The sequence below is a fragment of the Protomyctophum bolini genome (genome assembly GCF_963924005.1).
Source record: "Protomyctophum bolini genome assembly, chromosome: 20".
Classification (NCBI taxonomy): Eukaryota; Metazoa; Chordata; class Actinopteri; order Myctophiformes; family Myctophidae; genus Protomyctophum; species Protomyctophum bolini.
The window spans coordinates 319,028-341,451 of NC_137881.1; the positions used below are offsets into that span (position 1 = coordinate 319,028).

The window sequence follows — 22,424 nt, forward strand, 5'->3', positions numbered from 1 at the left end:
TTAGCTGTTCCATTCCTATAATAACTGATGTTAAAATACAGCAGCGTAGACCTGCCCTTTGTGTTCCATTCCTATAATAACTGATGTTAAAATACAGCAGCGTAGACCTGCCCTTTGTGTTCCATTCCTATAATAACTGATGTTAAAATACAGCAGCGTAGACCTGCCCTTTATGTTCCATTCCTATAATAACTGATGTTAAAATACAGCAGCATAGACCTCCCCTTTGTGTCCCAATACAATATGTAGTGAGGGTCCCTGCTTCATCTTTCTCTCAGCTAAAGGGTCCTTGGTCAGAAAAACATGAAGACGCCTGCTCTAGTTAGAAATCCTGACACTCCTAGCACAAAACCAGACCTTGATATGTAGCCGTCCACAGCCAAAGTGAGCATATTTCAACAGGTTATGCTGTTTTACTTTATATTTTGAACACCTGCCCTGACCCTCTCTCTAATGGTCTATAAAATACTCACTGACAAATTTACAGGCTGTAGTCAGACATGGACTTTCTGGTCTTTGAACCAGCACATAAAACTTAAATAAAAGTAGGGATAAACGTTTGCCGTACTTGTTATTGTGGGACCAGCAGAGACTGTTGTGGTTGCAATACCCGGACACACATGTACAGTATGAAAATGCCTCTAAAATTCTAGATTTAATCTATAAAATAAAATGTAGATAAACTTCTGATGCCATACTTCTTGTTGTGGGATGAGTAGGAAGTCTAGTAACTGCGGTTGTAGAATCTGTCTCTGAAACTGGTGTGGTTGTACGAGTGCCTTCTCTTTTTGTTGTGACTGCAATACCTGGGGACACTGATAGGAAAATTAAAGTAGTATTCTAATTGAACCATTTTTTATCACATATTTTGTTACAGACACAGACTCCACAGATACAAGATTTGATGGAATTCAAATAAGCACTTAAAATATGATCAGACCTTTCAGATCAGTACATAAAATAAACTAGAGAAAAACTTTTGGTTCCGTACTTCTTGTGGGACTAGAAATATCTGCAGTTGTAGAATCTGGCTCTGGAACAGGTGTGGTTGAACGAATGCCTTCACTTTCTGTTGTGATTGCAATACCTGGGCACACAGATAGGAACATTGAATTATTTTATTCTAATTGAAAAAAGAATATCTATTTTGTTACAGACACAGACTCCACAACAAGAGTTTATGTAATTCAGATAAAGACTTAAAATAAGATCAGGCCTATTAGATCAGTACTTAAATAAAACTACAGATAAACATTTGCTGCCGTACTTCTTGTGGGATGAGTAATATCTGCAGTTGTAGAATCTGGCTCTGGAACTGGTGTGGTTGAACCAATGTCTTCTCTTTTTGTTGTGATTTCAATACCTGGGCACACAGATTGAGAAATTAAATTACTATTGAACAATGTTGATATCCTATTTTGTTACAGGCACATGAGGCAACACGTACATGAATCCAACATATACTGTAAATGGAAAAGATTGTGTAAACAAACAATCAATAAAACATTAATTTACACAACACGAACACAGTGCTGTCAATGAAGTTACCTATACAATGTTTAATCTGCAACACAATTTGATACAATATGTAGTGAGGGTCCCTGCTTCATCTTTCTCTCAGCTAAAGGGTCCTTGGTCAGAAAAACATGAAGACGCCTGCTCTAGTTAGAAATCCTGACACTCCTAGCACAAAACCAGACCTTGATATGTAGCCGTCCACAGCCAAAGTGAGCATATTTCAACAGGTTATGCTGTTTTACTTTATATTTTGAACACCTGCCCTGACCCTCTCTCTAATGGTCTATAAAATACTCACTGACAAATGTACAGGCTGTAGTCAGACATGGACTTTCTGGTCTTTGAACCAGCACATAAAACTTAAAATAAAAGTAGGGATAAACGTTTGCCGTACTTGTTATTGTGGGACCAGCAGAGACTGTTGTGGTTGCAATACCTGGACACACATGTACAGTATGAAAATGCCTCTACAATTCTAGATTTAATCTTTAAAATAAAATGTAGATAAACTTCTGATGCCGTACTTGTTGTTGTGGGATGAGTAGGAAGTCTAGTAACTGCGGTTGTAGAATCTGTCTCTGAAACTGGTGTGGTTGTACGAGTGCCTTCTCTTTTTGTTGTGACTGCAATACCTGGGGACACTGATAGGAAAATTAAAGTAGTATTCTAATTGAACCATTTTTTATCACATATTTTGTTACAGACACAGACTCCACAGATACAAGATTTGATGGAATTCAAATAAGCACTTAAAATATGATCAGACCTTTCAGATCAGTACATAAAATAAACTAGAGAAAAACTTTTGGTTCCGTACTTCTTGTGGGACTAGAAATATCTGCAGTTGTAGAATCTGGCTCTGGAACAGGTGTGGTTGAACGAATGCCTTCACTTTCTGTTGTGATTGCAATACCTGGGCACACAGATAGGAACATTGAATTATTTTATTCTAATTGAAAAAAGAATATCTATTTTGTTACAGACACAGACTCCACAACAAGAGTTTATGTAATTCAGATAAAGACTTAAAATAAGATCAGGCCTATTAGATCAGTACTTAAATAAAACTACAGATAAACATTTGCTGCCGTACTTCTTGTGGGATGAGTAATATCTGCGGTTGTAGAATCTGGCTCTGGAACTGGTGTGGTTGAACCAATGTCTTCTCTTTTTGTTGTGATTTCAATACCTGGGCACACAGATTGAGAAATTAAATTACTATTGAACAATGTTGATATCCTATTTTGTTACAGGCACATGAGGCAACACGTACATGAATCCAACATATACTGTAAATGGAAAAGATTGTGTAAACAAACAATCAATAAAACATTAATTTACACAACACGAACACAGTGCTGTCAATGAAGTTACCTATACAATGTTTAATCTGCAACACAATTTGATACAATATGTAGTGAGGGTCCCTGCTTCATCTTTCTCTCAGCTAAAGGGTCCTTGGTCAGAAAAACATGAAGACGCCTGCTCTAGTTAGAAATCCTGACACTCCTAGCACAAAACCAGACCTTGATATGTAGCCGTCCACAGCCAAAGTGAGCATATTTCAACAGGTTATGCTGTTTTACTTTATATTTTGAACACCTGCCCTGACCCTCTCTCTAATGGTCTATAAAATACTCACTGACAAATGTACAGGCTGTAGTCAGACATGGACTTTCTGGTCTTTGAACCAGCACATAAAACTTAAAATAAAAGTAGGGATAAACGTTTGCCGTACTTGTTATTGTGGGACCAGCAGAGACTGTTGTGGTTGCAATACCTGGACACACATGTACAGTATGAAAATGCCTCTACAATTCTAGATTTAATCTTTAAAATAAAATGTAGATAAACTTCTGATGCCCTACTTGTTGTTGTGGGATGAGTAGGAAGTCTAGTAACTGCGGTTGTAGAATCTGTCTCTGAAACTGGTGTGGTTGTACGAGTGCCTTCTCTTTTTGTTGTGACTGCAATACCTGGGGACACTGATAGGAAAATTAAAGTAGTATTCTAATTGAACCATTTTTTATCACATATTTTGTTACAGACACAGACTCCACAGATACAAGATTTGATGGAATTCAAATAAGCACTTAAAATATGATCAGACCTTTCAGATCAGTACATAAAATAAACTAGAGAAAAACTTTTGGTTCCGTACTTCTTGTGGGACTAGAAATATCTGCAGTTGTAGAATCTGGCTCTGGAACAGGTGTGGTTGAACGAATGCCTTCACTTTCTGTTGTGATTGCAATACCTGGGCACACAGATAGGAACATTGAATTATTTTATTCTAATTGAAAAAAGAATATCTATTTTGTTACAGACACAGACTCCACAACAAGAGTTTATGTAATTCAGATAAAGACTTAAAATAAGATCAGGCCTATTAGATCAGTACTTAAATAAAACTACAGATAAACATTTGCTGCCGTACTTCTTGTGGGATGAGTAATATCTGCGGTTGTAGAATCTGGCTCTGGAACTGGTGTGGTTGAACCAATGTCTTCTCTTTTTGTTGTGATTTCAATACCTGGGCACACAGATTGAGAAATTAAATTACTATTGAACAATGTTGATATCCTATTTTGTTACAGGCACATGAGGCAACACGTACATGAATCCAACATATACTGTAAATGGAAAAGATTGTGTAAACAAACAATCAATAAAACATTAATTTACACAACACGAACACAGTGCTGTCAATGAAGTTACCTATACAATGTTTAATCTGCAACACAATTTGATACAATATGTAGTGAGGGTCCCTGCTTCATCTTTCTCTCAGCTAAAGGGCCCTTTGTCAGAAAAACATGAAGACGCCTGCTCTAGTTAGAAATCCTGACACTCCTAGCACAAAACCAGACCTTGATATGTAGCCGTCCACAGCCAAAGTGAGCATATTTCAACAGGTTATGCTGTTTTACTTTATATTTTGAACACCTGCCCTGACCCTCTCTCTAATGGTCTATAAAATACTCACTGACAAATTTACAGGCTGTAGTCAGACATGGACTTTCTGGTCTTTGAACCAGCACATAAAACTTAAATAAAAGTAGGGATAAACGTTTGCCGTACTTGTTATTGTGGGACCAGCAGAGACTGTTGTGGTTGCAATACCCGGACACACATGTACAGTATGAAAATGCCTCTAAAATTCTAGATTTAATCTATAAAATAAAATGTAGATAAACTTCTGATGCCATACTTCTTGTTGTGGGATGAGTAGGAAGTCTAGTAACTGCGGTTGTAGAATCTGTCTCTGAAACTGGTGTGGTTGTACGAGTGCCTTCTCTTTTTGTTGCGACTGCAATACCTGGGGACACTGATAGGAAAATTTAATTAGTATTCTAATTGAACCATTTTTTATCACATATTTTGTTACAGACACAGACTCCACAGATACAATATTTGATGGAATTCAAATAAGCACTTAAAATATGATCAGACCTTTCAGATCAGTACATAAAATAAACTAGAGAAAAACTTTTGGTTCCGTACTTCTTGTGGGACTAGAAATATCTGCAGTTGTAGAATCTGGCTCTGGAACATGTGTGGTTGAACGAATGCCTTCACTTTCTGTTGTGATTGCAATACCTGGGCACACAGATAGGAACATTGAATTATTTTATTCTAATTGAAAAAAGAATATCTATTTTGTTACAGACACAGACTCCACAACAAGAGTTTATGTAATTCAGATAAAGACTTAAAATAAGATCAGGCCTATTAGATCAGTACTTAAATAAAACTACAGATAAACATTTGCTGCCGTACTTCTTGTGGGATGAGTAATATCTGCGGTTGTAGAATCTGGCTCTGGAACTGGTGTGGTTGAACCAATGTCTTCTCTTTTTGTTGTGATTTCAATACCTGGGCACACAGATTGAGAAATTAAATTACTATTGAACAATGTTGATATCCTATTTTGTTACAGGCACATGAGGCAACACGTACATGAATCCAACATATACTGTAAATGGAAAAGATTGTGTAAACAAACAATCAATAAAACATTCATTTACACAACACGAACACAGTGCTGTCAATGAAGTTACCTATACAATGTTTAATCTGCAACACAATTTGATACAATATGTAGTGAGGGTCCCTGCTTCATCTTTCTCTCAGCTAAAGGGTCCTTGGTCAGAAAAACATGAAGACGCCTGCTCTAGTTAGAAATCCTGACACTCCTAGCACAAAACCAGACCTTGATATGTAGCCATCCACAGCCAAAGTGAGCATATTTCAACAGGTTATGCTGTTTTACTTTATATTTTGAACACCTGCCCTGACCCTCTCTCTAATGGTCTATAAAATACTCACTGACAAATGTACAGGCTGTAGTCAGACATGGACTTTCTAGTCTTTGAACCAGCACATAAAACTTAAAATAAAAGTAGGGATAAACGTTTGCCGTACTTGTTATTGTGGGACCAGCAGAGACTGTTGTGGTTGCAATACCTGGACAGACATGTACAGTATGAAAATGCCTCTACAATTCTAGATTTAATCTTTAAAATAAAATGTAGATAAACTTCTGATGCCATACTTGTTGTTGTGGGATGAGTAGGAAGTCTAGTAACTGCGGTTGTAGAATCTGTCTCTGAAACTGGTGTGGTTGTACGAGTGCCTTCTCTTTCTGTTGTGACCGCAATACCTGGGGACACAGATAGGAAAATTCAATTAGTATTCTAATTGAACCATTTTTTATCACATATTTTGTTACAGACACAGACTCCACATATACAAGATTTGATGAAATTCAAATAAGCACTTAAAATATGATCAGACGTTTCAGATGAGTGCATAAAATAAACTAGAGAAAGACTTTTGGTGCCGTACTTCTTGTGGGACTAGGACTTCTTGCTAGGCCTTGTAGCTCAGCCTACAGACCCAGTAAACACTCACCCTGCTAGGCCTTGTAGCCCAGCCTACAGACCCAGTAAACACTCACCCTGATGAGTTAAAAACACATCTAATCACTGCAACGTTATGCATCTCTCTCTCTCTCTCTCTCTCACCCACCTGGCCCAGGTTGTCAAAGTTGTACTTTCGTCGTATCCAGCGGAAGTTGGCCTGGAGGCAGTCCAACTTGTTGGTGACGTTTCTGGTGTCCACACCCTCACAGTGGAAGAACTTCCCTTTAAATAGCTGCATGGAGGGAGAGAGAGAGAGAGAGAGAGAGAGACAGGGAGGGAGAGAGAGAGAGGACCAATTACACCCTGTTGACTTGTAAGTCACGCAGTATGAACCGGGCTGAAGAGTGACTACTGTAGCTAAATGCCTACATTGTAAATGTAAAACTGTACCATAAAATGGCGCGGCATGGTAAATTAATCCCCGTCCTTGATGCCGTGTGTGAGGCATGACTCATTCTAAACCCGGGGCTGGCGTTTAGCTCTGGGCTTTCACTGGAATTATATTATAACCCATTTCGACCTGAGGACGATTTTTAAAAAAAATCTGAAAAAGCTGGCCTAGAGTCCTATTTAAATAGTTTTGAGGGGAAAGAAATGCTATTTGTCCCAAAGTTACTGCAAAAGTGTTTTCTATTGTTTTCAAAAAGCATCATTATCACCCTTGCAAAGTTCTGAACTCGTTTCTCAAAGGAAAACAGGGCGCTGTTTATCCTGTTTTGGGTTCTCAGATTGTGAAAGACAGAGCTGAATCCGTTTTTATTCTACGGTCTCTGTCGCCCTCAAGTGGACAAAATCAGTAACAGGCTTAGAACCACAGTATGTTTCCTCTGCTGCCTTAAATTAATTACCTTTTGTAGGGTTGAGTTGAGGAACGTTATATTTGAAAATAGGGTTAAAAAATATCACTAGAGAAAGACTTTTGGTGCCGTACTTCTTGTGGGACTAGAAATATCTGCAGTTGTAGAATCTGGCTCTGGAACATGTGTGGTTGAACGAATGCCTTCACTTTCTGTTGTGATTGCAATACCTGGGCACACAGATAGGAACATTCAATTATTTTATTCTAATTGAAAAAATAATATCTATTTTGTTACAGACACAGACTCCACAACAAGAGTTTATGTAATTCAGATAAAGACTTAAAATAAGATCAGGCCTATTAGATCAGTACTTAAATAAAACTAGAGATAAACTTTTGCTGCCGTACTTCTTGTGGGATGAGTAATATCTGCAGTTGTAGAATCTGGCTCTGGAACTGGTGTGGTTGAACGAATGTCTTCTCTTTTTGTTGTGATTTCAATACCTGGGCACACAGATTGATAAATTCAATTACTATTGAACAATGTTGATATCCTATTTTGTTACAGGCACATGAGGTTACACGTACATGAATCCAAGATATACTGGAAATGGAAAAGATTGTGTAAACAAACAATCAATAAAACATTAATTTAGACAACACGAACACAGTGTTGTCAATGAAGTTACATATACAATGTTTAATCTGCAACACAATTTGATACAATATGTAGTGAGGGTCCCTGCTTCATCTCTCTCTCAGCTAAAGGGCCCTTTGTCAGAAAAACATGAAGACGCCTGCTCTAGTTAGAAATCCTGACACTCCTAGCACAAAACCAGACCTTGATATGTAGCCGTCCACAGCCAAAGTGAGCATATTTCAACAGGTTATGCTGTTTTACTTTATATTTTGAACACCTGCCCTGACCCTCTCTCTAATGGTCTATAAAATACTCACTGACAAATTTACAGGCTGTAGTCAGACATGGACTTTCTGGTCTTTGAACCAGCACATAAAACTTAAATAAAAGTAGGGATAAACGTTTGCCGTACTTGTTATTGTGGGACCAGCAGAGACTGTTGTGGTTGCAATACCCGGACACACATGTACAGTATGAAAATGCCTCTAAAATTCTAGATTTAATCTATAAAATAAAATGTAGATAAACTTCTGATGCCATACTTCTTGTTGTGGGATGAGTAGGACGTCTAGTAACTGCGGTTGTAGAATCTGTCTCTGAAACTGGTGTGGTTGTACGAGTGCCTTCTCTTTTTGTTGTGACTGCAATACCTGGGGACACTGATAGGAAAATTAAAGTAGTATTCTAATTGAACCATTTTTTATCACATATTTTGTTACAGACACAGACTCCACAGATACAAGATTTGATGGAATTCAAATAAGCACTTAAAATATGATCAGACCTTTCAGATCAGTACATAAAATAAACTAGAGAAAAACTTTTGGTGCCGTACTTCTTGTGGGACTAGAAATATCTGCAGTTGTAGAATCTGGCTCTGGAACATGTGTGGTTGAACGAATGCCTTCACTTTCTGTTGTGATTGCAATACCTGGGCACACAGATAGGAACATTCAATTATTTTATTCTAATTGAAAAAATAATATCTATTTTGTTACAGACACAGACTCCACAACAAGAGTTTATGTAATTCAGATAAAGACTTAAAATAAGATCAGGCCTATTAGATCAGTACTTAAATAAAACTAGAGATAAACTTTTGCTGCCGTACTTCTTGTGGGATGAGTAATATCTGCAGTTGTAGAATCTGGCTCTGGAACTGGTGTGGTTGAACGAATGTCTTCTCTTTTTGTTGTGATTTCAATACCTGGGCACACAGATTGATAAATTCAATTACTATTGAACAATGTTGATATCCTATTTTGTTACAGGCACATGAGGTTACACGTACATGAATCCAAGATATACTGGAAATGGAAAAGATTGTGTAAACAAACAATCAATAAAACATTAATTTAGACAACACGAACACAGTGTTGTCAATGAAGTTACATATACAATGTTTAATCTGCAACACAATTTGATACAATATGTAGTGAGGGTCCCTGCTTCATCTCTCTCTCAGCTAAAGGGCCCTTTGTCAGAAAAACATGAAGACGCCTGCTCTAGTTAGAAATCCTGACACTCCTAGCACAAAACCAGACCTTGATATGTAGCCGTCCACAGCCAAAGTGAGCATATTTCAACAGGTTATGCTGTTTTACTTTATATTTTGAACACCTGCCCTGACCCTCTCTCTAATGGTCTATAAAATACTCACTGACAAATTTACAGGCTGTAGTCAGACATGGACTTTCTGGTCTTTGAACCAGCACATAAAACTTAAATAAAAGTAGGGATAAACGTTTGCCGTACTTGTTATTGTGGGACCAGCAGAGACTGTTGTGGTTGCAATACCCGGACACACATGTACAGTATGAAAATGCCTCTAAAATTCTAGATTTAATCTATAAAATAAAATGTAGATAAACTTCTGATGCCATACTTCTTGTTGTGGGATGAGTAGGACGTCTAGTAACTGCGGTTGTAGAATCTGTCTCTGAAACTGGTGTGGTTGTACGAGTGCCTTCTCTTTTTGTTGTGACTGCAATACCTGGGGACACTGATAGGAAAATTAAAGTAGTATTCTAATTGAACCATTTTTTATCACATATTTTGTTACAGACACAGACTCCACAGATACAAGATTTGATGGAATTCAAATAAGCACTTAAAATATGATCAGACCTTTCAGATCAGTACATAAAATAAACTAGAGAAAAACTTTTGGTTCCGTACTTCTTGTGGGACTAGAAATATCTGCAGTTGTAGAATCTGGCTCTGGAACAGGTGTGGTTGAACGAATGCCTTCACTTTCTGTTGTGATTGCAATACCTGGGCACACAGATAGGAACATTGAATTATTTTATTCTAATTGAAAAAAGAATATCTATTTTGTTACAGACACAGACTCCACAACAAGAGTTTATGTAATTCAGATAAAGACTTAAAATAAGATCAGGCCTATTAGATCAGTACTTAAATAAAACTACAGATAAACATTTGCTGCCGTACTTCTTGTGGGATGAGTAATATCTGCGGTTGTAGAATCTGGCTCTGGAACTGGTGTGGTTGAACCAATGTCTTCTCTTTTTGTTGTGATTTCAATACCTGGGCACACAGATTGAGAAATTAAATTACTATTGAACAATGTTGATATCCTATTTTGTTACAGGCACATGAGGCTACACACGTACATGAATCAAACATATACTGTAAATGGAAAAGATTGTGTAAACAAACAATCAATAAAACATTAATTTACACAACACGAACACAGTGCTGTCAATGAAGTTACCTATACAATGCTTAATCTGCAACACAATTTGATACAATATGTAGTGAGGGTCCCTGCTTCATCTTTCTCTCAGCTAAAGGGTCCTTGGTCAGAAAAACATGAAGACGCCTGCTCTAGTTAGAAATCCTGACACTCCTAGCACAAAACCAGACCTTGATATGTAGCCGTCCACAGCCAAAGTGAGCATATTTCAACAGGTTATGCTGTTTTACTTTATATTTTGAACACCTGCCCTGACCCTCTCTCTAATGGTCTATAAAATACTCACTGACAAATGTACAGGCTGTAGTCAGACATGGACTTTCTGGTCTTTGAACCAGCACATAAAACTTAAAATAAAAGTAGGGATAAACGTTTGCCGTACTTGTTATTGTGGGACCAGCAGAGACTGTTGTGGTTGCAATACCTGGACACACATGTACAGTATGAAAATGCCTCTACAATTCTAGATTTAATCTTTAAAATAAAATGTAGATAAACTTCTGATGCCGTACTTGTTGTTGTGGGATGAGTAGGAAGTCTAGTAACTGCGGTTGTAGAATCTGTCTCTGAAACTGGTGTGGTTGTACGAGTGCCTTCTCTTTCTGTTGTGACCGCAATACCTGGGGACACAGATAGGAAAATTCAATTAGTATTCTAATTGAACCATTTTTTATCACATATTTTGTTACAGACACAGACTCCACATATACAAGATTTGATGAAATTCAAATAAGCACTTAAAATATGATCAGACGTTTCAGATGAGTGCATAAAATAAACTAGAGAAAGACTTTTGGTGCCGTACTTCTTGTGGGACTAGGACTTCTTGCTAGGCCTTGTAGCTCAGCCTACAGACCCAGTAAACACTCACCCTGCTAGGCCTTGTAGCCCAGCCTACAGACCCAGTAAACCATGGGTGTCAAAGTCAAGGCCCGCGGGCCAAATGTGGCCCGCCATGTCATTTTAAAATATAGGCAAATAGGCATATAGCCAAAATATAGGCTTATAAGTAAGGCTGCATGATATATAGAACATGTACCTTCATCAGAGTGGAGAATATAAGTATAAATCAAGTTGAGCAAAGCCACTCTTCTCTGCCCCTCTCTCTAACAGACACAGTTAACGATTGCTTGTTAAGTGCCTGCCAGACAGACAATCAGATTAAATGAAGGCAGGTGTAGAGTAGAGTGTAGACTAGTGAACTGAACATGTTCTCTTTATATCAAGTATACTTCATACCAGCCCCTTATGAAACTACTTCTCCCCAAATCCAAATGGATTTCATTTTCCATCCTGAATGGCAGTAACTAGCATACAATGAGAACTGAGAAGATCTCCACAAAGGTTTACTCATCAAAACTGATTATATAACTGTAACCATCAAAGCATGCACTCAACATAATGGTTATGTGACCATGGCATGTGCATAATATAAAATCTTATACGTTTTATCGGATATTGATTAATATGGGGGGTGGGTTCAATTAATCGATTATTAATCGGCAGAGCTGTCGACTATTCAATTTGGCTGATGTTCACTTTGTGGCATCCCTACAAGTTACAACAAGTGAGTAAGTGACTATCTCTCTTCCATACTGGTGTGTGGCGTCTCTTGCGTGATATGATGAAGTAGAACGGTGCCGTGCACATTATAGGGACAAAGTTGTGTGTGTGTGTGTGTGTGTGTGTGTGTGTGTGTGTGTGTGTGTGTGTGTGAATGTGTGAAGACCCATCTTCTCTTTCTGTCATAGTGACATTGTCCTGCATCAGATCATGTCCAAATCAGGTTCTCCAATCTCCAGTAGCCTCTTCAGTTTTTTGAAGATTTTTTGAGTGGTGCAACCACTCCCTTACGGAGGTGTGTGTGGCTGGCTGGGTCTGAGCACTATGTGTGTGGCTTGCTGGCTGGCTGGGTCTGAGCACTATGTGTGTGGCTTGCTGGCTGGCTGGGTCTGAGCACTATGTGTGTGGCTGGCTGGCTCTGAGCACTATGTATGTGGCTTGCTGGCTGGCTGGGTCTGAGCACTGTGTGTGGCTGGCTGGCTGGCTGGCTGGGTCTGAGCACTATGTGTGTGGCTTGCTGGCTGGCTGGGTCTGAGCACTATGTGTGTGGCTTGCTGGCTGGCTGGGTCTGAGCACTATGTGTGTGGCTGGCTGGCTCTGAGCACTATGTATGTGGCTTGCTGGCTGGCTGGGTCTGAGCACTGTGTGTGGCTGGCTGGCTGGGTCTGAGCATAGATAGATAGATAGATAGATAGATAGATATTATAGCAGTGACTGACTGAAGGGCCTCCCACACCGTCTGTGAATGCTGCGCGTCAAAACAGCCGCCTCCATCATTTTCAATGAACCTATCGCACACCGGCGGCGTCCGACGTGTGCTGACGCGCCGCGTCGGACGGAGCCGGTGTGTGTTGGGCTTGAGACATCGAGCGTGCGTCCGCAACTGGTTGTGGCCCCCATCAAGTGACCTTTTGACCAATGCGGCCCTCGCCCCAAATGAGTTTGACACCCCTGCAGTAAACACTCACCCTGCTAGGCCTTGTATGCCAGCCTTGTACTGCAGCAGGAAACGCATCACGTCCGACTGCTTCTTGCGCCACAACTCCTGCATGTATTTGTACGCTGACTACGCTTCCATCTTGGTTTATCTGCAGGAGGAGAGACAGCAGGACAGTAAGACAGTGTACTTGTACAATAATACTTTCCGTCAAGAAATTCTGTGCAGGAGTTTGGAAGCGCACGTCAAAGTCACCCTGCGTACCACCTGTTTCGAATTTGCACATAATGCAGGAGGCAGCAGTGCGCCCCGTTAATAAAAACGAGTGCTTCCAAACTGCAACACTTAGAAAAAGAATCACCTGCACAGAATGTCTTGACAGAAAGTAGCTCATATTAACAATAACAACATGTCTACGGTGGATTTTTATGACACACAAGCTAGGCAGATTGAAAGAGGATAATTCAAGCTTGGCCTAGAGCTGCAATGTTGGTGAGTTTAATGTCGTTTAATACAAGCAGATCGCAAACGCAAATTGGATGAATGGGGAGTCAATGGAGGGTATTGCAACTCTAGATTCATCCCATTATAAAGAAATCTAGAGTTGCAAATTGCTGCTAGTCTATCAACTAGGCTTGATAGATAGCCTGGTATAATCTGGGCTTTAAATGAGCTGTACTGTACTTTGAATGTTTGAACGTGTATGAAAGGTGGTATATAAATAAAATTGCCTTGCCTACTTGCTCAGACTGAGGTAACACCATAGACTGTAAAAGGGTAACACACACACACACACACACACACACACACACACACACACACACACACACACACACACACACACACACACACACACACACACATATAGTCTGTATAATCATTCATAGGCTACTACTCATTGTTGACAGAACATATACTGTATTCATTTCACACTCAGAGATGATAGATAATTAATTCACTGTTCATTCAGTCACTGACTGAATATGTGACTCATTCAGAGATAAAGTGGAGTATTTTGAGGTAAACCCACCTTTTCAGACTCCATCATGGCCCATAGCACTTACCCCACCCCCTTGGATAGCATTTGATACAGACTTATAGCATGTTATGAAGACAGCACTATAATTGCACTGTATGTAGTCATAGCACGTCATAGTACATATGTATAGTATAGTATATGTGTATAGTTTATATGTATAGTTTAATTATATAGATATTCCACTGTTACTTTCTTAGGTTACGCATGTTTCATGATAAATGCTTTTTATGTGATGTATTCCCATGCTTTTTTGTTCTTGCTTAATGTAAGTCGCTCTGGATTAAGAGCGTCTGCTAAATGCCTAAATTGTAAACTGACCTTAATGGAACGGTCTCTCTCTGGGTGTGTGTGTGTGTGTGTGTGTGTGTGTGTGAGCTACATAGAAGTGTCTATTTGTATGTCTCTAAATGTTTTGATGAATTGAACAATGTGGACCCTGTTGTAAACAAGTGTAATGCTTAATTGGGTCGTCCACTCACAGTTACCAGTGTTTGTATTGAGTTTGTGCTTGAATTGTACTGTAATTCTGCAAACTGTTAATAAATATTTCAATCATTCAATCAGTGTGTGTGTGTGTGTGTGTGTGTGTGTGTGTGTGTGTGTAAATTACGTTTTTTTAAATTGATTCAGCAATAGTATTTATTAACAGTTTGCAGAATTCCAGTACATTTCAAGTACAACTCAATACAAAGACTGTTAACTGTGAGTGGACGACACCATAAAGCATTACACTTGTTAGCCCCTCTCGGGACCCCCTGGGTCAGCTCATTCTATCGTGCCGACCCAAAGTCTTAAACATGTCAGAAACTTTACTACCATTGGGTTCTGACTCGGTATAGCCGCTATACACTTGTTTACAAGAGGGTCCACCATGTTCAATTCATCAAAAATGTGTAAACTGACCTTAAGACTGTTAACACTTCCAGTCGTTCCAGTCTCAGAACAGCATTGGTTGGTTGGTTGGTCAAAATTTTATTAAAAAGTCCCTTTAGTTTCGCTGCTGGCTGTATGAGACACGTAACGTAATTTAACTTTGGCAATGGAACCATGATGGACCCGCTCGTTCAGACAAGACGGCTCGGTTCAATATGTAACAAAATTCCTGCTACGGTATCATTTATTATGAGCCGCAAATGTCTTTGCTAAAGTTTTTCCACCGCCACAACAACAACAACAATATTCTTCTAAAATAAACGGAGTGCCACCATCGTTGGCTTTTCCAATACGAGAATAAATCTCTCTTTTCTCTCTGCCTACACCGGCACTACCATCAGCGTCCAACAGGGTTTCACAACAATGTTGTCAAAGGCGCGTGCTCTTCCACCCACTTCCGGTGAAAGGTTTACAAAATAAAAGTTACTGCGACGTGTCAAGTTAATTCGTCAAAAGTCCGACGTGTTTCCGCTTTCCTTTCAAAATACACCCGCAACGCCGGAAACAGCCGATCTACGCTGCTCGGCCGCTCGGAACTGAGCATGCGCACTGTGCGTTAATAAAACGAAATAATAATAATAATAATAAAATGTATTTATTTATTTGTAGCACCTTTCATGAAATGAAATGCAGCTCAAAGTTGGCGAAAAAAAGAAAAGAAAAGCAGGAATAAAACATTAAAATAATAGAGTGAGGACATTAATAACAATAGGTTAGCTTTAGCTATCGATAGCTTTATGCTATCTTCATGGGTATTAATACGTGTCTAAGTGTTTTATTGTTGTTCTAAAAAATAGAAGATTATTTAACACAAACTGTCGATTCAAATAAAGAAAGTTTTACAACAAATAAAGTGTCGTTTTTACGTCATGAAGACACACAGCTACTAGCTAGCGGCTAGCGGCTAGCTGGCTAGCTAGTCTTCTGTGACTCGGCACTGCGGCTGCGCAGTCGGCGAAAACAGCCGATGTTTAGGGTTCGTACTTCGGCTGTTTTCGCCGACTGCGCAGCCGCAGTGCCGAGTCACAGAAGACTAGCTAGCCAGCTAGCCGCTAGCCGCTAGCTAGTAGCTGTGTGTCTTCATGACGTAAAAACGACACTTTATTTGTTGTAAAACTTTCTTTATTTGAATCGATAGTTTGTGTTAAATAATCTTCTATTTTTTAGAACAACAATAAAACACTTAGACACGTATTAATACCCATGAAGATAGGATAAAGCTATCGATAGCTAAAGCTAAATGTTTGGCTCCGTCTAATCGGCAAATTTAGGATCTTCCGGTTTGAGAGGGCTCCGTCTAATGAGCAAATTTTAAACTTCCTGTTTGAGAGCTAGCAAATTTAAGACATCCGGTTGCCTTCAGAATAAAATTATGTTTGGCTCCGTCTAATCGGCAAATTTAGGACTTCCGGTTTGAGAGGGCTCCGTCTAATGAGCAAATTTTAAACTTCCTGTTTGAGAGCTAGCAAATTTAAGACATCCGGTTGCCTTCAGAATAAAATTATGTTTGGCTCCGACTAATCGGCAAATTTAGGATTTCCGGTTTGAGAGGGCTCCGTCTAATGAGCAAATTTTAAACTTCCTGTTTGAGAGCTAGCAAATTTAAGACATCCGGTTGCCTTCAGAATAAAATTATGTTTGGCTCCGTCTAATCGGCAAATGTAGGACTTCCGGTTTGAGAGGGCTCCGTCTAATGAGCAAATTTAATACTTCCTGTTTGAGAGCTAGGAAATTTAAGACACCCGGTTGCCTTCAGAATAAAATTAGGGTTATTTAATTAGACAGTGCCGTGACGGGCCTAGCTAGGCGCTAGCCGCTAGCTGACCAGCTAGCTGTGTGTCTTCACTCTTCATGACCTAAAAACGACACTTTATTTGTTGTAAAACTTTCTTTTTTTGAATCGACAGTTTGTGTTAAATAATCTTCAATTTTTTAGAACAACAATGAAACACTTAAACGCGTATTAATATAATATCCATGAAGATAGCATAAAGCTAACGATAGCTAAAGCTAACTTAAGCTTTAGTTGATCTTTTAAATGTCCTCCTTTTTAGCTTTAGCTATCGATAGCTTTATCCTATCTTCATGGGTATTAATACGTGTCTAAGTGTTTTATTGTTGTTCTAAAAAATAGAAGATTATTTAACACAAACTATCGATTCAAATAAAGAAAGTTTTACAACAAATAAAGTGTCGTTTTTACGTCATGAAGACACACAGCTACTAGCTAGCGGCTAGCGGCTAGCTGGCTAGCTAGTCTTCTGTGACTCGGCACTGCGGCTGCGCAGTCGGCGAAAACAGCCGAAGTACGAACCCTAAACATCGGTTGTTTTCGACGCGCGTCACCGTCGTACGGATGAAATACACGCTGCCACATACTGCAGTTGTCTGTTGTTACCACCAGGTGGCATCAGAGACTACATTCTGCTGTATCTGCGCTGTGTGGACCCGTTATGGACCCGTTATGGAACCAAATGGGTCCATTTGGTTCCATTTCTATTTTCTACACTCTCAGTGTTAAATTAACATTGATTATTTGATTTTACAATATAAATTGGGGGTCCCAGAGATAGAAATGCCATTAAATGGGAGTCCGACTAATGCAGATCAAACTGGCCCCGGGGTGTCATTGAAATTAATCACTGCTAGAGCTGTCACAATCTTCTCTTATGGGGGTCCCTAGCATATCTATTCAAATGGGGGTCCCTAGCATATCTATTCAAATGGGGGTCCGCGGGCTAATTAGTGTCAATTTGGGGTTCCTTGACAAAGTTGACATGGACAAGTTTGGGAACCACTGCATGTTTTAGGAACAATATGGAGCCTAAATAAATGTACTCGAATGGCCAGTTCACACTAACCTTTTAACAGGTAGTTGTAAAATAAACTTTATTCTCAATGTGTTTTTATATTTATTGGTTAAATAAAATATATGCTAAGAATTCACCTAATTGTTTACTTTAAATGAAGGTAGTTATTTAACTACCATTATTGAATGGATGTGAATTAAACTAGTCGTTATTTAATTTATAACTATTAATAATGAATGGATGTGAATTAAACTAGTCGTTATTTAATTTATAACTATTAATAAAGAATTGATGTGAATTAAACTATAGTTGTTTATTTCATTTATAACTATTAATAATGAATGGATGTAAATTAAACTATAGTTGTTTATTTCAATTATAACTACTAATGGATGTGAATTAAACTAGTTGTTATTTCATTTATATAAACTTGGTTACCTGATGTGTTTTATTATTTATATAAACTTGATTGATGTGTTTTATGTATATAAATATATAGCAGTATTATAACATATGTACATACTGTATAGTTTTCTTAGTTTCACAACACAAGATCACCAACTTGCTTTTAAACTGTTGTTTTACAGTAAATGTAATAATAATAATATAAACTGTCGTTATACATACATTGAGTACGCCAACGTGCATCAAAATAAAGGCCGCTATAGTGCCAGAGTAGTCTGATCGCTTTTACTCTGAAAGCCATGAACCGGAAATACTTTCTTAAAAAAATTGACTTGACAAAGTGAGCTCATAATACCCGATCATCTTAATATATTTATATAAACTCCAAAAGCCGTTCATATTTTGCGGGAGAGACGGATGAGGAGCAGAAATGCAGCGCCAGCATATCGATCCATTCATCACCACGGAGAGCGCCCTGGATGAGGAGATACGAGTCATTCTTTCCGCCGCGCTAACATGGGAGTCAATGACAAGCTAATATTTGCACAGAGCGTTAGCATACGGCAAGCGAAAAGCGAAATGCCAAAAAAAAAAAATAGGAATAATTCTGAATATTATTATCTCGCCCCGCGTCGTTTGGACGTCGCTAGGACGTCCACAGACGTCTAAGGTATTACTCGTTTCTGATCCTTATGACGTTTCCAGACGTGTTTTGTACAGAATGTACATATAAATAATACAAGTTAATTAATTAACTAACTAACTAATGAACTAATTCATTCATTCGTTAACTCTTGAAGTCATTCATTCAGTCAGATTGTCTTTGTCAGTGGTTTTCAACCAGTGGTCCTTGAGGGGGTTCCAGAGTTGGTAACCAAATGGACCCTTATTTATAGATCTTTAACTCTTGATTCACGGGTCCATTTGGTTTCATTTTACACTCTCAAGAGTTCAATTATTGTTAAAATCTGTATTACTTAATTTACAAGAAGTCTACACTATTAGAGAATGTAGAAGAATTGTTATTTTGATCAACGTTTGCCTCTTATCTCTCCTAATGATACTAACATCAATACAGCATGGAGCTGTGGACACAATCTGATCCAACAACAACAAAATATTCTTTAGTTTTGGGTCTGAGGGGCTAAATGTCATCAAACGGTGGTCCGTGGCTCAGATGGGTCTGAGAGGCTAAATGTCATCAAACGGTGGTCCGTGGCTCAGATGGGTCTGAGAGGCTAAATGTCATCAAACGGTGGTCCGTGGCTCAGATGGGTCTGAGAGGCTAAATGTCATCAAACGGTGGTCCGTGGCTCAGATGGGTCTGAGAGGCTAAATGTCATCAAATGGAGGCCCATGACTCGATGTGAAAATGGTTGAAAACCAACTGGTCTTTGGAATCAATAGAACCATCATGGAATGTGTTGTGCTGTGTGTGTTCTGGTTCCGTGTGTGTGTGTGTGTGTGTGTGTGTGTGTGTGTGTGTGTGTGTGTGTGTGTGTGTGCGTGCGAGTGCATGTGTGTGCATATATCTAAATGACGGAGCGGTTGCGCAAAGACCCGCCCGGCTGAAGTGTGTTAAATACTTTTTGTTGAATTACTCATGACAAAGTTGTATGTATATCCATAACATAAACATCACTAGTTCTTTGTTTCAATCATTTTATTATTATTATTTTTCACAATTATATTACCTGATCATCTTCTTCTTAAATAATACAATTATTGAAAGACAGAACTAGTGTATTGTCTGCGCGTGCTGCTTGCTTATTTTATGGATATACATACTGTTACAACTTTGTCATGAGTAATTCAACAAAAAAATACTAATAACTCGCACAAATAAATTGCATTAAACAGTGCTGCCAGGCGGGTCTTTGCGCAAACCGCTCCGTCATTTAGATATATGCGTGTGTGTGTGTGTGCGCGCACGCACAGCAATGGTGGCACGGTGGAAACGCCGGTGGACGCCAACTTTGCTTGTTCTTTAAAATCTAACAAACGCACCCGTTCTAACTACGATCGTTAATGTAGTGGGTACAGCTTTTGGAACTTTTGCAACTCCTGTGGCGGTGGCTGTGTGTCAGGATATCACGTCAAGATGTACCCATGCAGCGACGTAGTCTACTACCGGCGACCACGCTGCCTGTTGGTCCCTCCCGTGAACACTAACAGGTGCCGGGAGGAGAGGCAGTGGACCCGGTGACTTCCCCGCGGTGTGTCGGTCCGCCATCGGGGCAGCGGTGTGTGGACTTCCAGGCCCATGAGAGCGGCTGTGGAGTGTGGAGGGTGCAGCGTCACCGGGAGAAACCCGGTGAGTCGGCAACTTCCCTACGGCAGGCGGACGCCGCGTGTTGTCACCGGGCGGCGGTGTGAGACTGCTGGCTCCGTTCTCTCTGATGGTCCAGCCTGGGACAGTTGTGGGAGTGGGAGTGTCCAGAGGATGAGGCAGAAGGACTTGCGAGGTGTTGTACTGTCCCTGTTGTACTGTCTATGCCACCATATGAGACTAAGCCTAGTCCTGAGCACCGTCGTGTGAACGAATATGGCTATCAGAGACGCTGCTGAGTGACATTCTTGTTGTATCATGATTCCAAACATGTGTCATAGGCTTGTGATTGTAACATAACTGCACCCATAATGTTTATGTCCTTGTATGCATTTTTCCTTTTAAAGTGTGGACCAAATAAAATAATTCAAATGTGTGTGTGTGTGTGTGTGTGTGTGTGTGTGTGAGGTCAGTATCTCTTGTCCTGCAAGAAACACAGACAGACAGAAATTATTATAAAGAGGTGTCCAATATTAAAGTCTTTTTCCCCCTGCTGTCATTTTAACATCTGACTTCTGTGTTGCTTGATTCAATATTTAGATATTTGATATTAACTTTACCTTCCTATATAAACCAATTGTAACTTCACACACGTCTCTGCTTCTGGTGACTGATATTGTCCTTCTAATGAATGTTAGACTGGTTGAAAACACACGTCTCTGCTTCTGGTGGCTGATATTGTCCTTCTAATGAACGTTAGACTGGTTGAAAACACACGTCTCTGCTTCTGGTGGCTGATATTGTCCTTCTAATGAATGTTAGACTGGTTGAAAACACACGTCTCTGCTTCTGGAGACTGATATTGTCCTTCTAATGAATGTTAGACTGGTTGAAAACACACGTCTCTGCTTCTGGTGACTGATATTGTCCTTCTAATGAATGTTAGACTGGTTGAAAACACACGTCTCTGCTTCTGGAGACTGATATTGTCCTTCTAATGAATGTTAGGTCGCATTCTCACCAGAGAGCTTTGCTGCGATTAAAACGAATCCTGCTGCGCATTTTCAGAAAGTGCGCTTCGTTTGGCAGGTGTGAAGGCTCTTTCGAATCCTAATGCGCAACAAAGAACCGCATTTTACTCCGAGCAAAAACGGGGGTTTCGCTTCGCTTCCAATCGCGCTTGACTACGATTCGGTGCAGGTGTGAATGCAATCCGCAGCAAATACAGGAAATGAAGCAAACATATGTGGCGGGTGAGGAGCTGAACACAGTTGGAGACGGAGAAGGCATATTTTACGCAGCGCAAAGATGTCCCGTTACCGTGGATAGACGTGGTCGAATGAGGAGAGTGGAGACTGAAGCCCTGATCGAAATGAGGACGAGTACATTAATCAATTGCTTAAGAAAACACAAACACTGCAATGCAGTGTAATAGTATTATAGCCTACAGAATATTCTGTCTGTCTGTGCGTGCCGTAAACATGGAGTGCTGTCACTGTGTGGGAGGGACTAGTGGGGAGTAGGAACTTTCATCTCGATAAACTTGTAACATTTTGCGCTGCTGTCTGTTATATCAGTGCGCTCAGCGCTGTGCCTCCATGCCCAAAAGAACAGTGCGTGGCTGCGTGCTTATAGTGAGAGAGCGAGAGAGGGGGGGCAGTCCCAGACGGCACGACACATAATGCACGTTATGAGTATAATTTTATCACCATAGATTTATCATTTCACTGTGTAGGCTAGTTTATGAATGTAACACATTGATAAAGGTCCCCCCTGCTGCGTTTCCAATTGCTGCGGATCATGACAGTGTGAAGGCAAACCGTAGCCAATTAAATATGCAAGAATCCCATTTCTCCTACCATACGCA

At 39.7% G+C, this 22,424-nt stretch overlaps 1 protein-coding gene and 1 long non-coding RNA gene across 2 annotated transcripts; both read right to left on the reverse strand.

The window, feature by feature from the left end:
* Positions 1–5,538: 5,538 nt before the first annotated feature.
* LOC308335873 (uncharacterized protein) lies at positions 5,539–7,707 on the reverse strand (the record flags this gene model as incomplete). Its single annotated transcript, XM_080793092.1, has 5 exons — positions 7,651–7,707; positions 7,375–7,470; positions 6,550–6,675; positions 6,074–6,181; positions 5,539–5,595 (listed from the first exon to the last, which is right to left on the reverse strand). Exons 2-5 carry the CDS (start codon positions 7,423–7,425, stop codon positions 5,539–5,541), a joined length of 342 nt encoding a protein of 113 aa, XP_080649218.1. The 5' UTR covers positions 7,426–7,470; positions 7,651–7,707.
* Positions 7,708–8,420: 713 nt separating this feature from the next.
* LOC308335006 lies at positions 8,421–9,089 on the reverse strand. Its single transcript, XR_013965955.1, has 3 exons — positions 8,994–9,089; positions 8,718–8,813; positions 8,421–8,541 (listed from the first exon to the last, which is right to left on the reverse strand). It is a non-coding gene; the product is annotated as an uncharacterized lncRNA (long non-coding RNA).
* Positions 9,090–22,424: the final 13,335 nt, after the last annotated feature.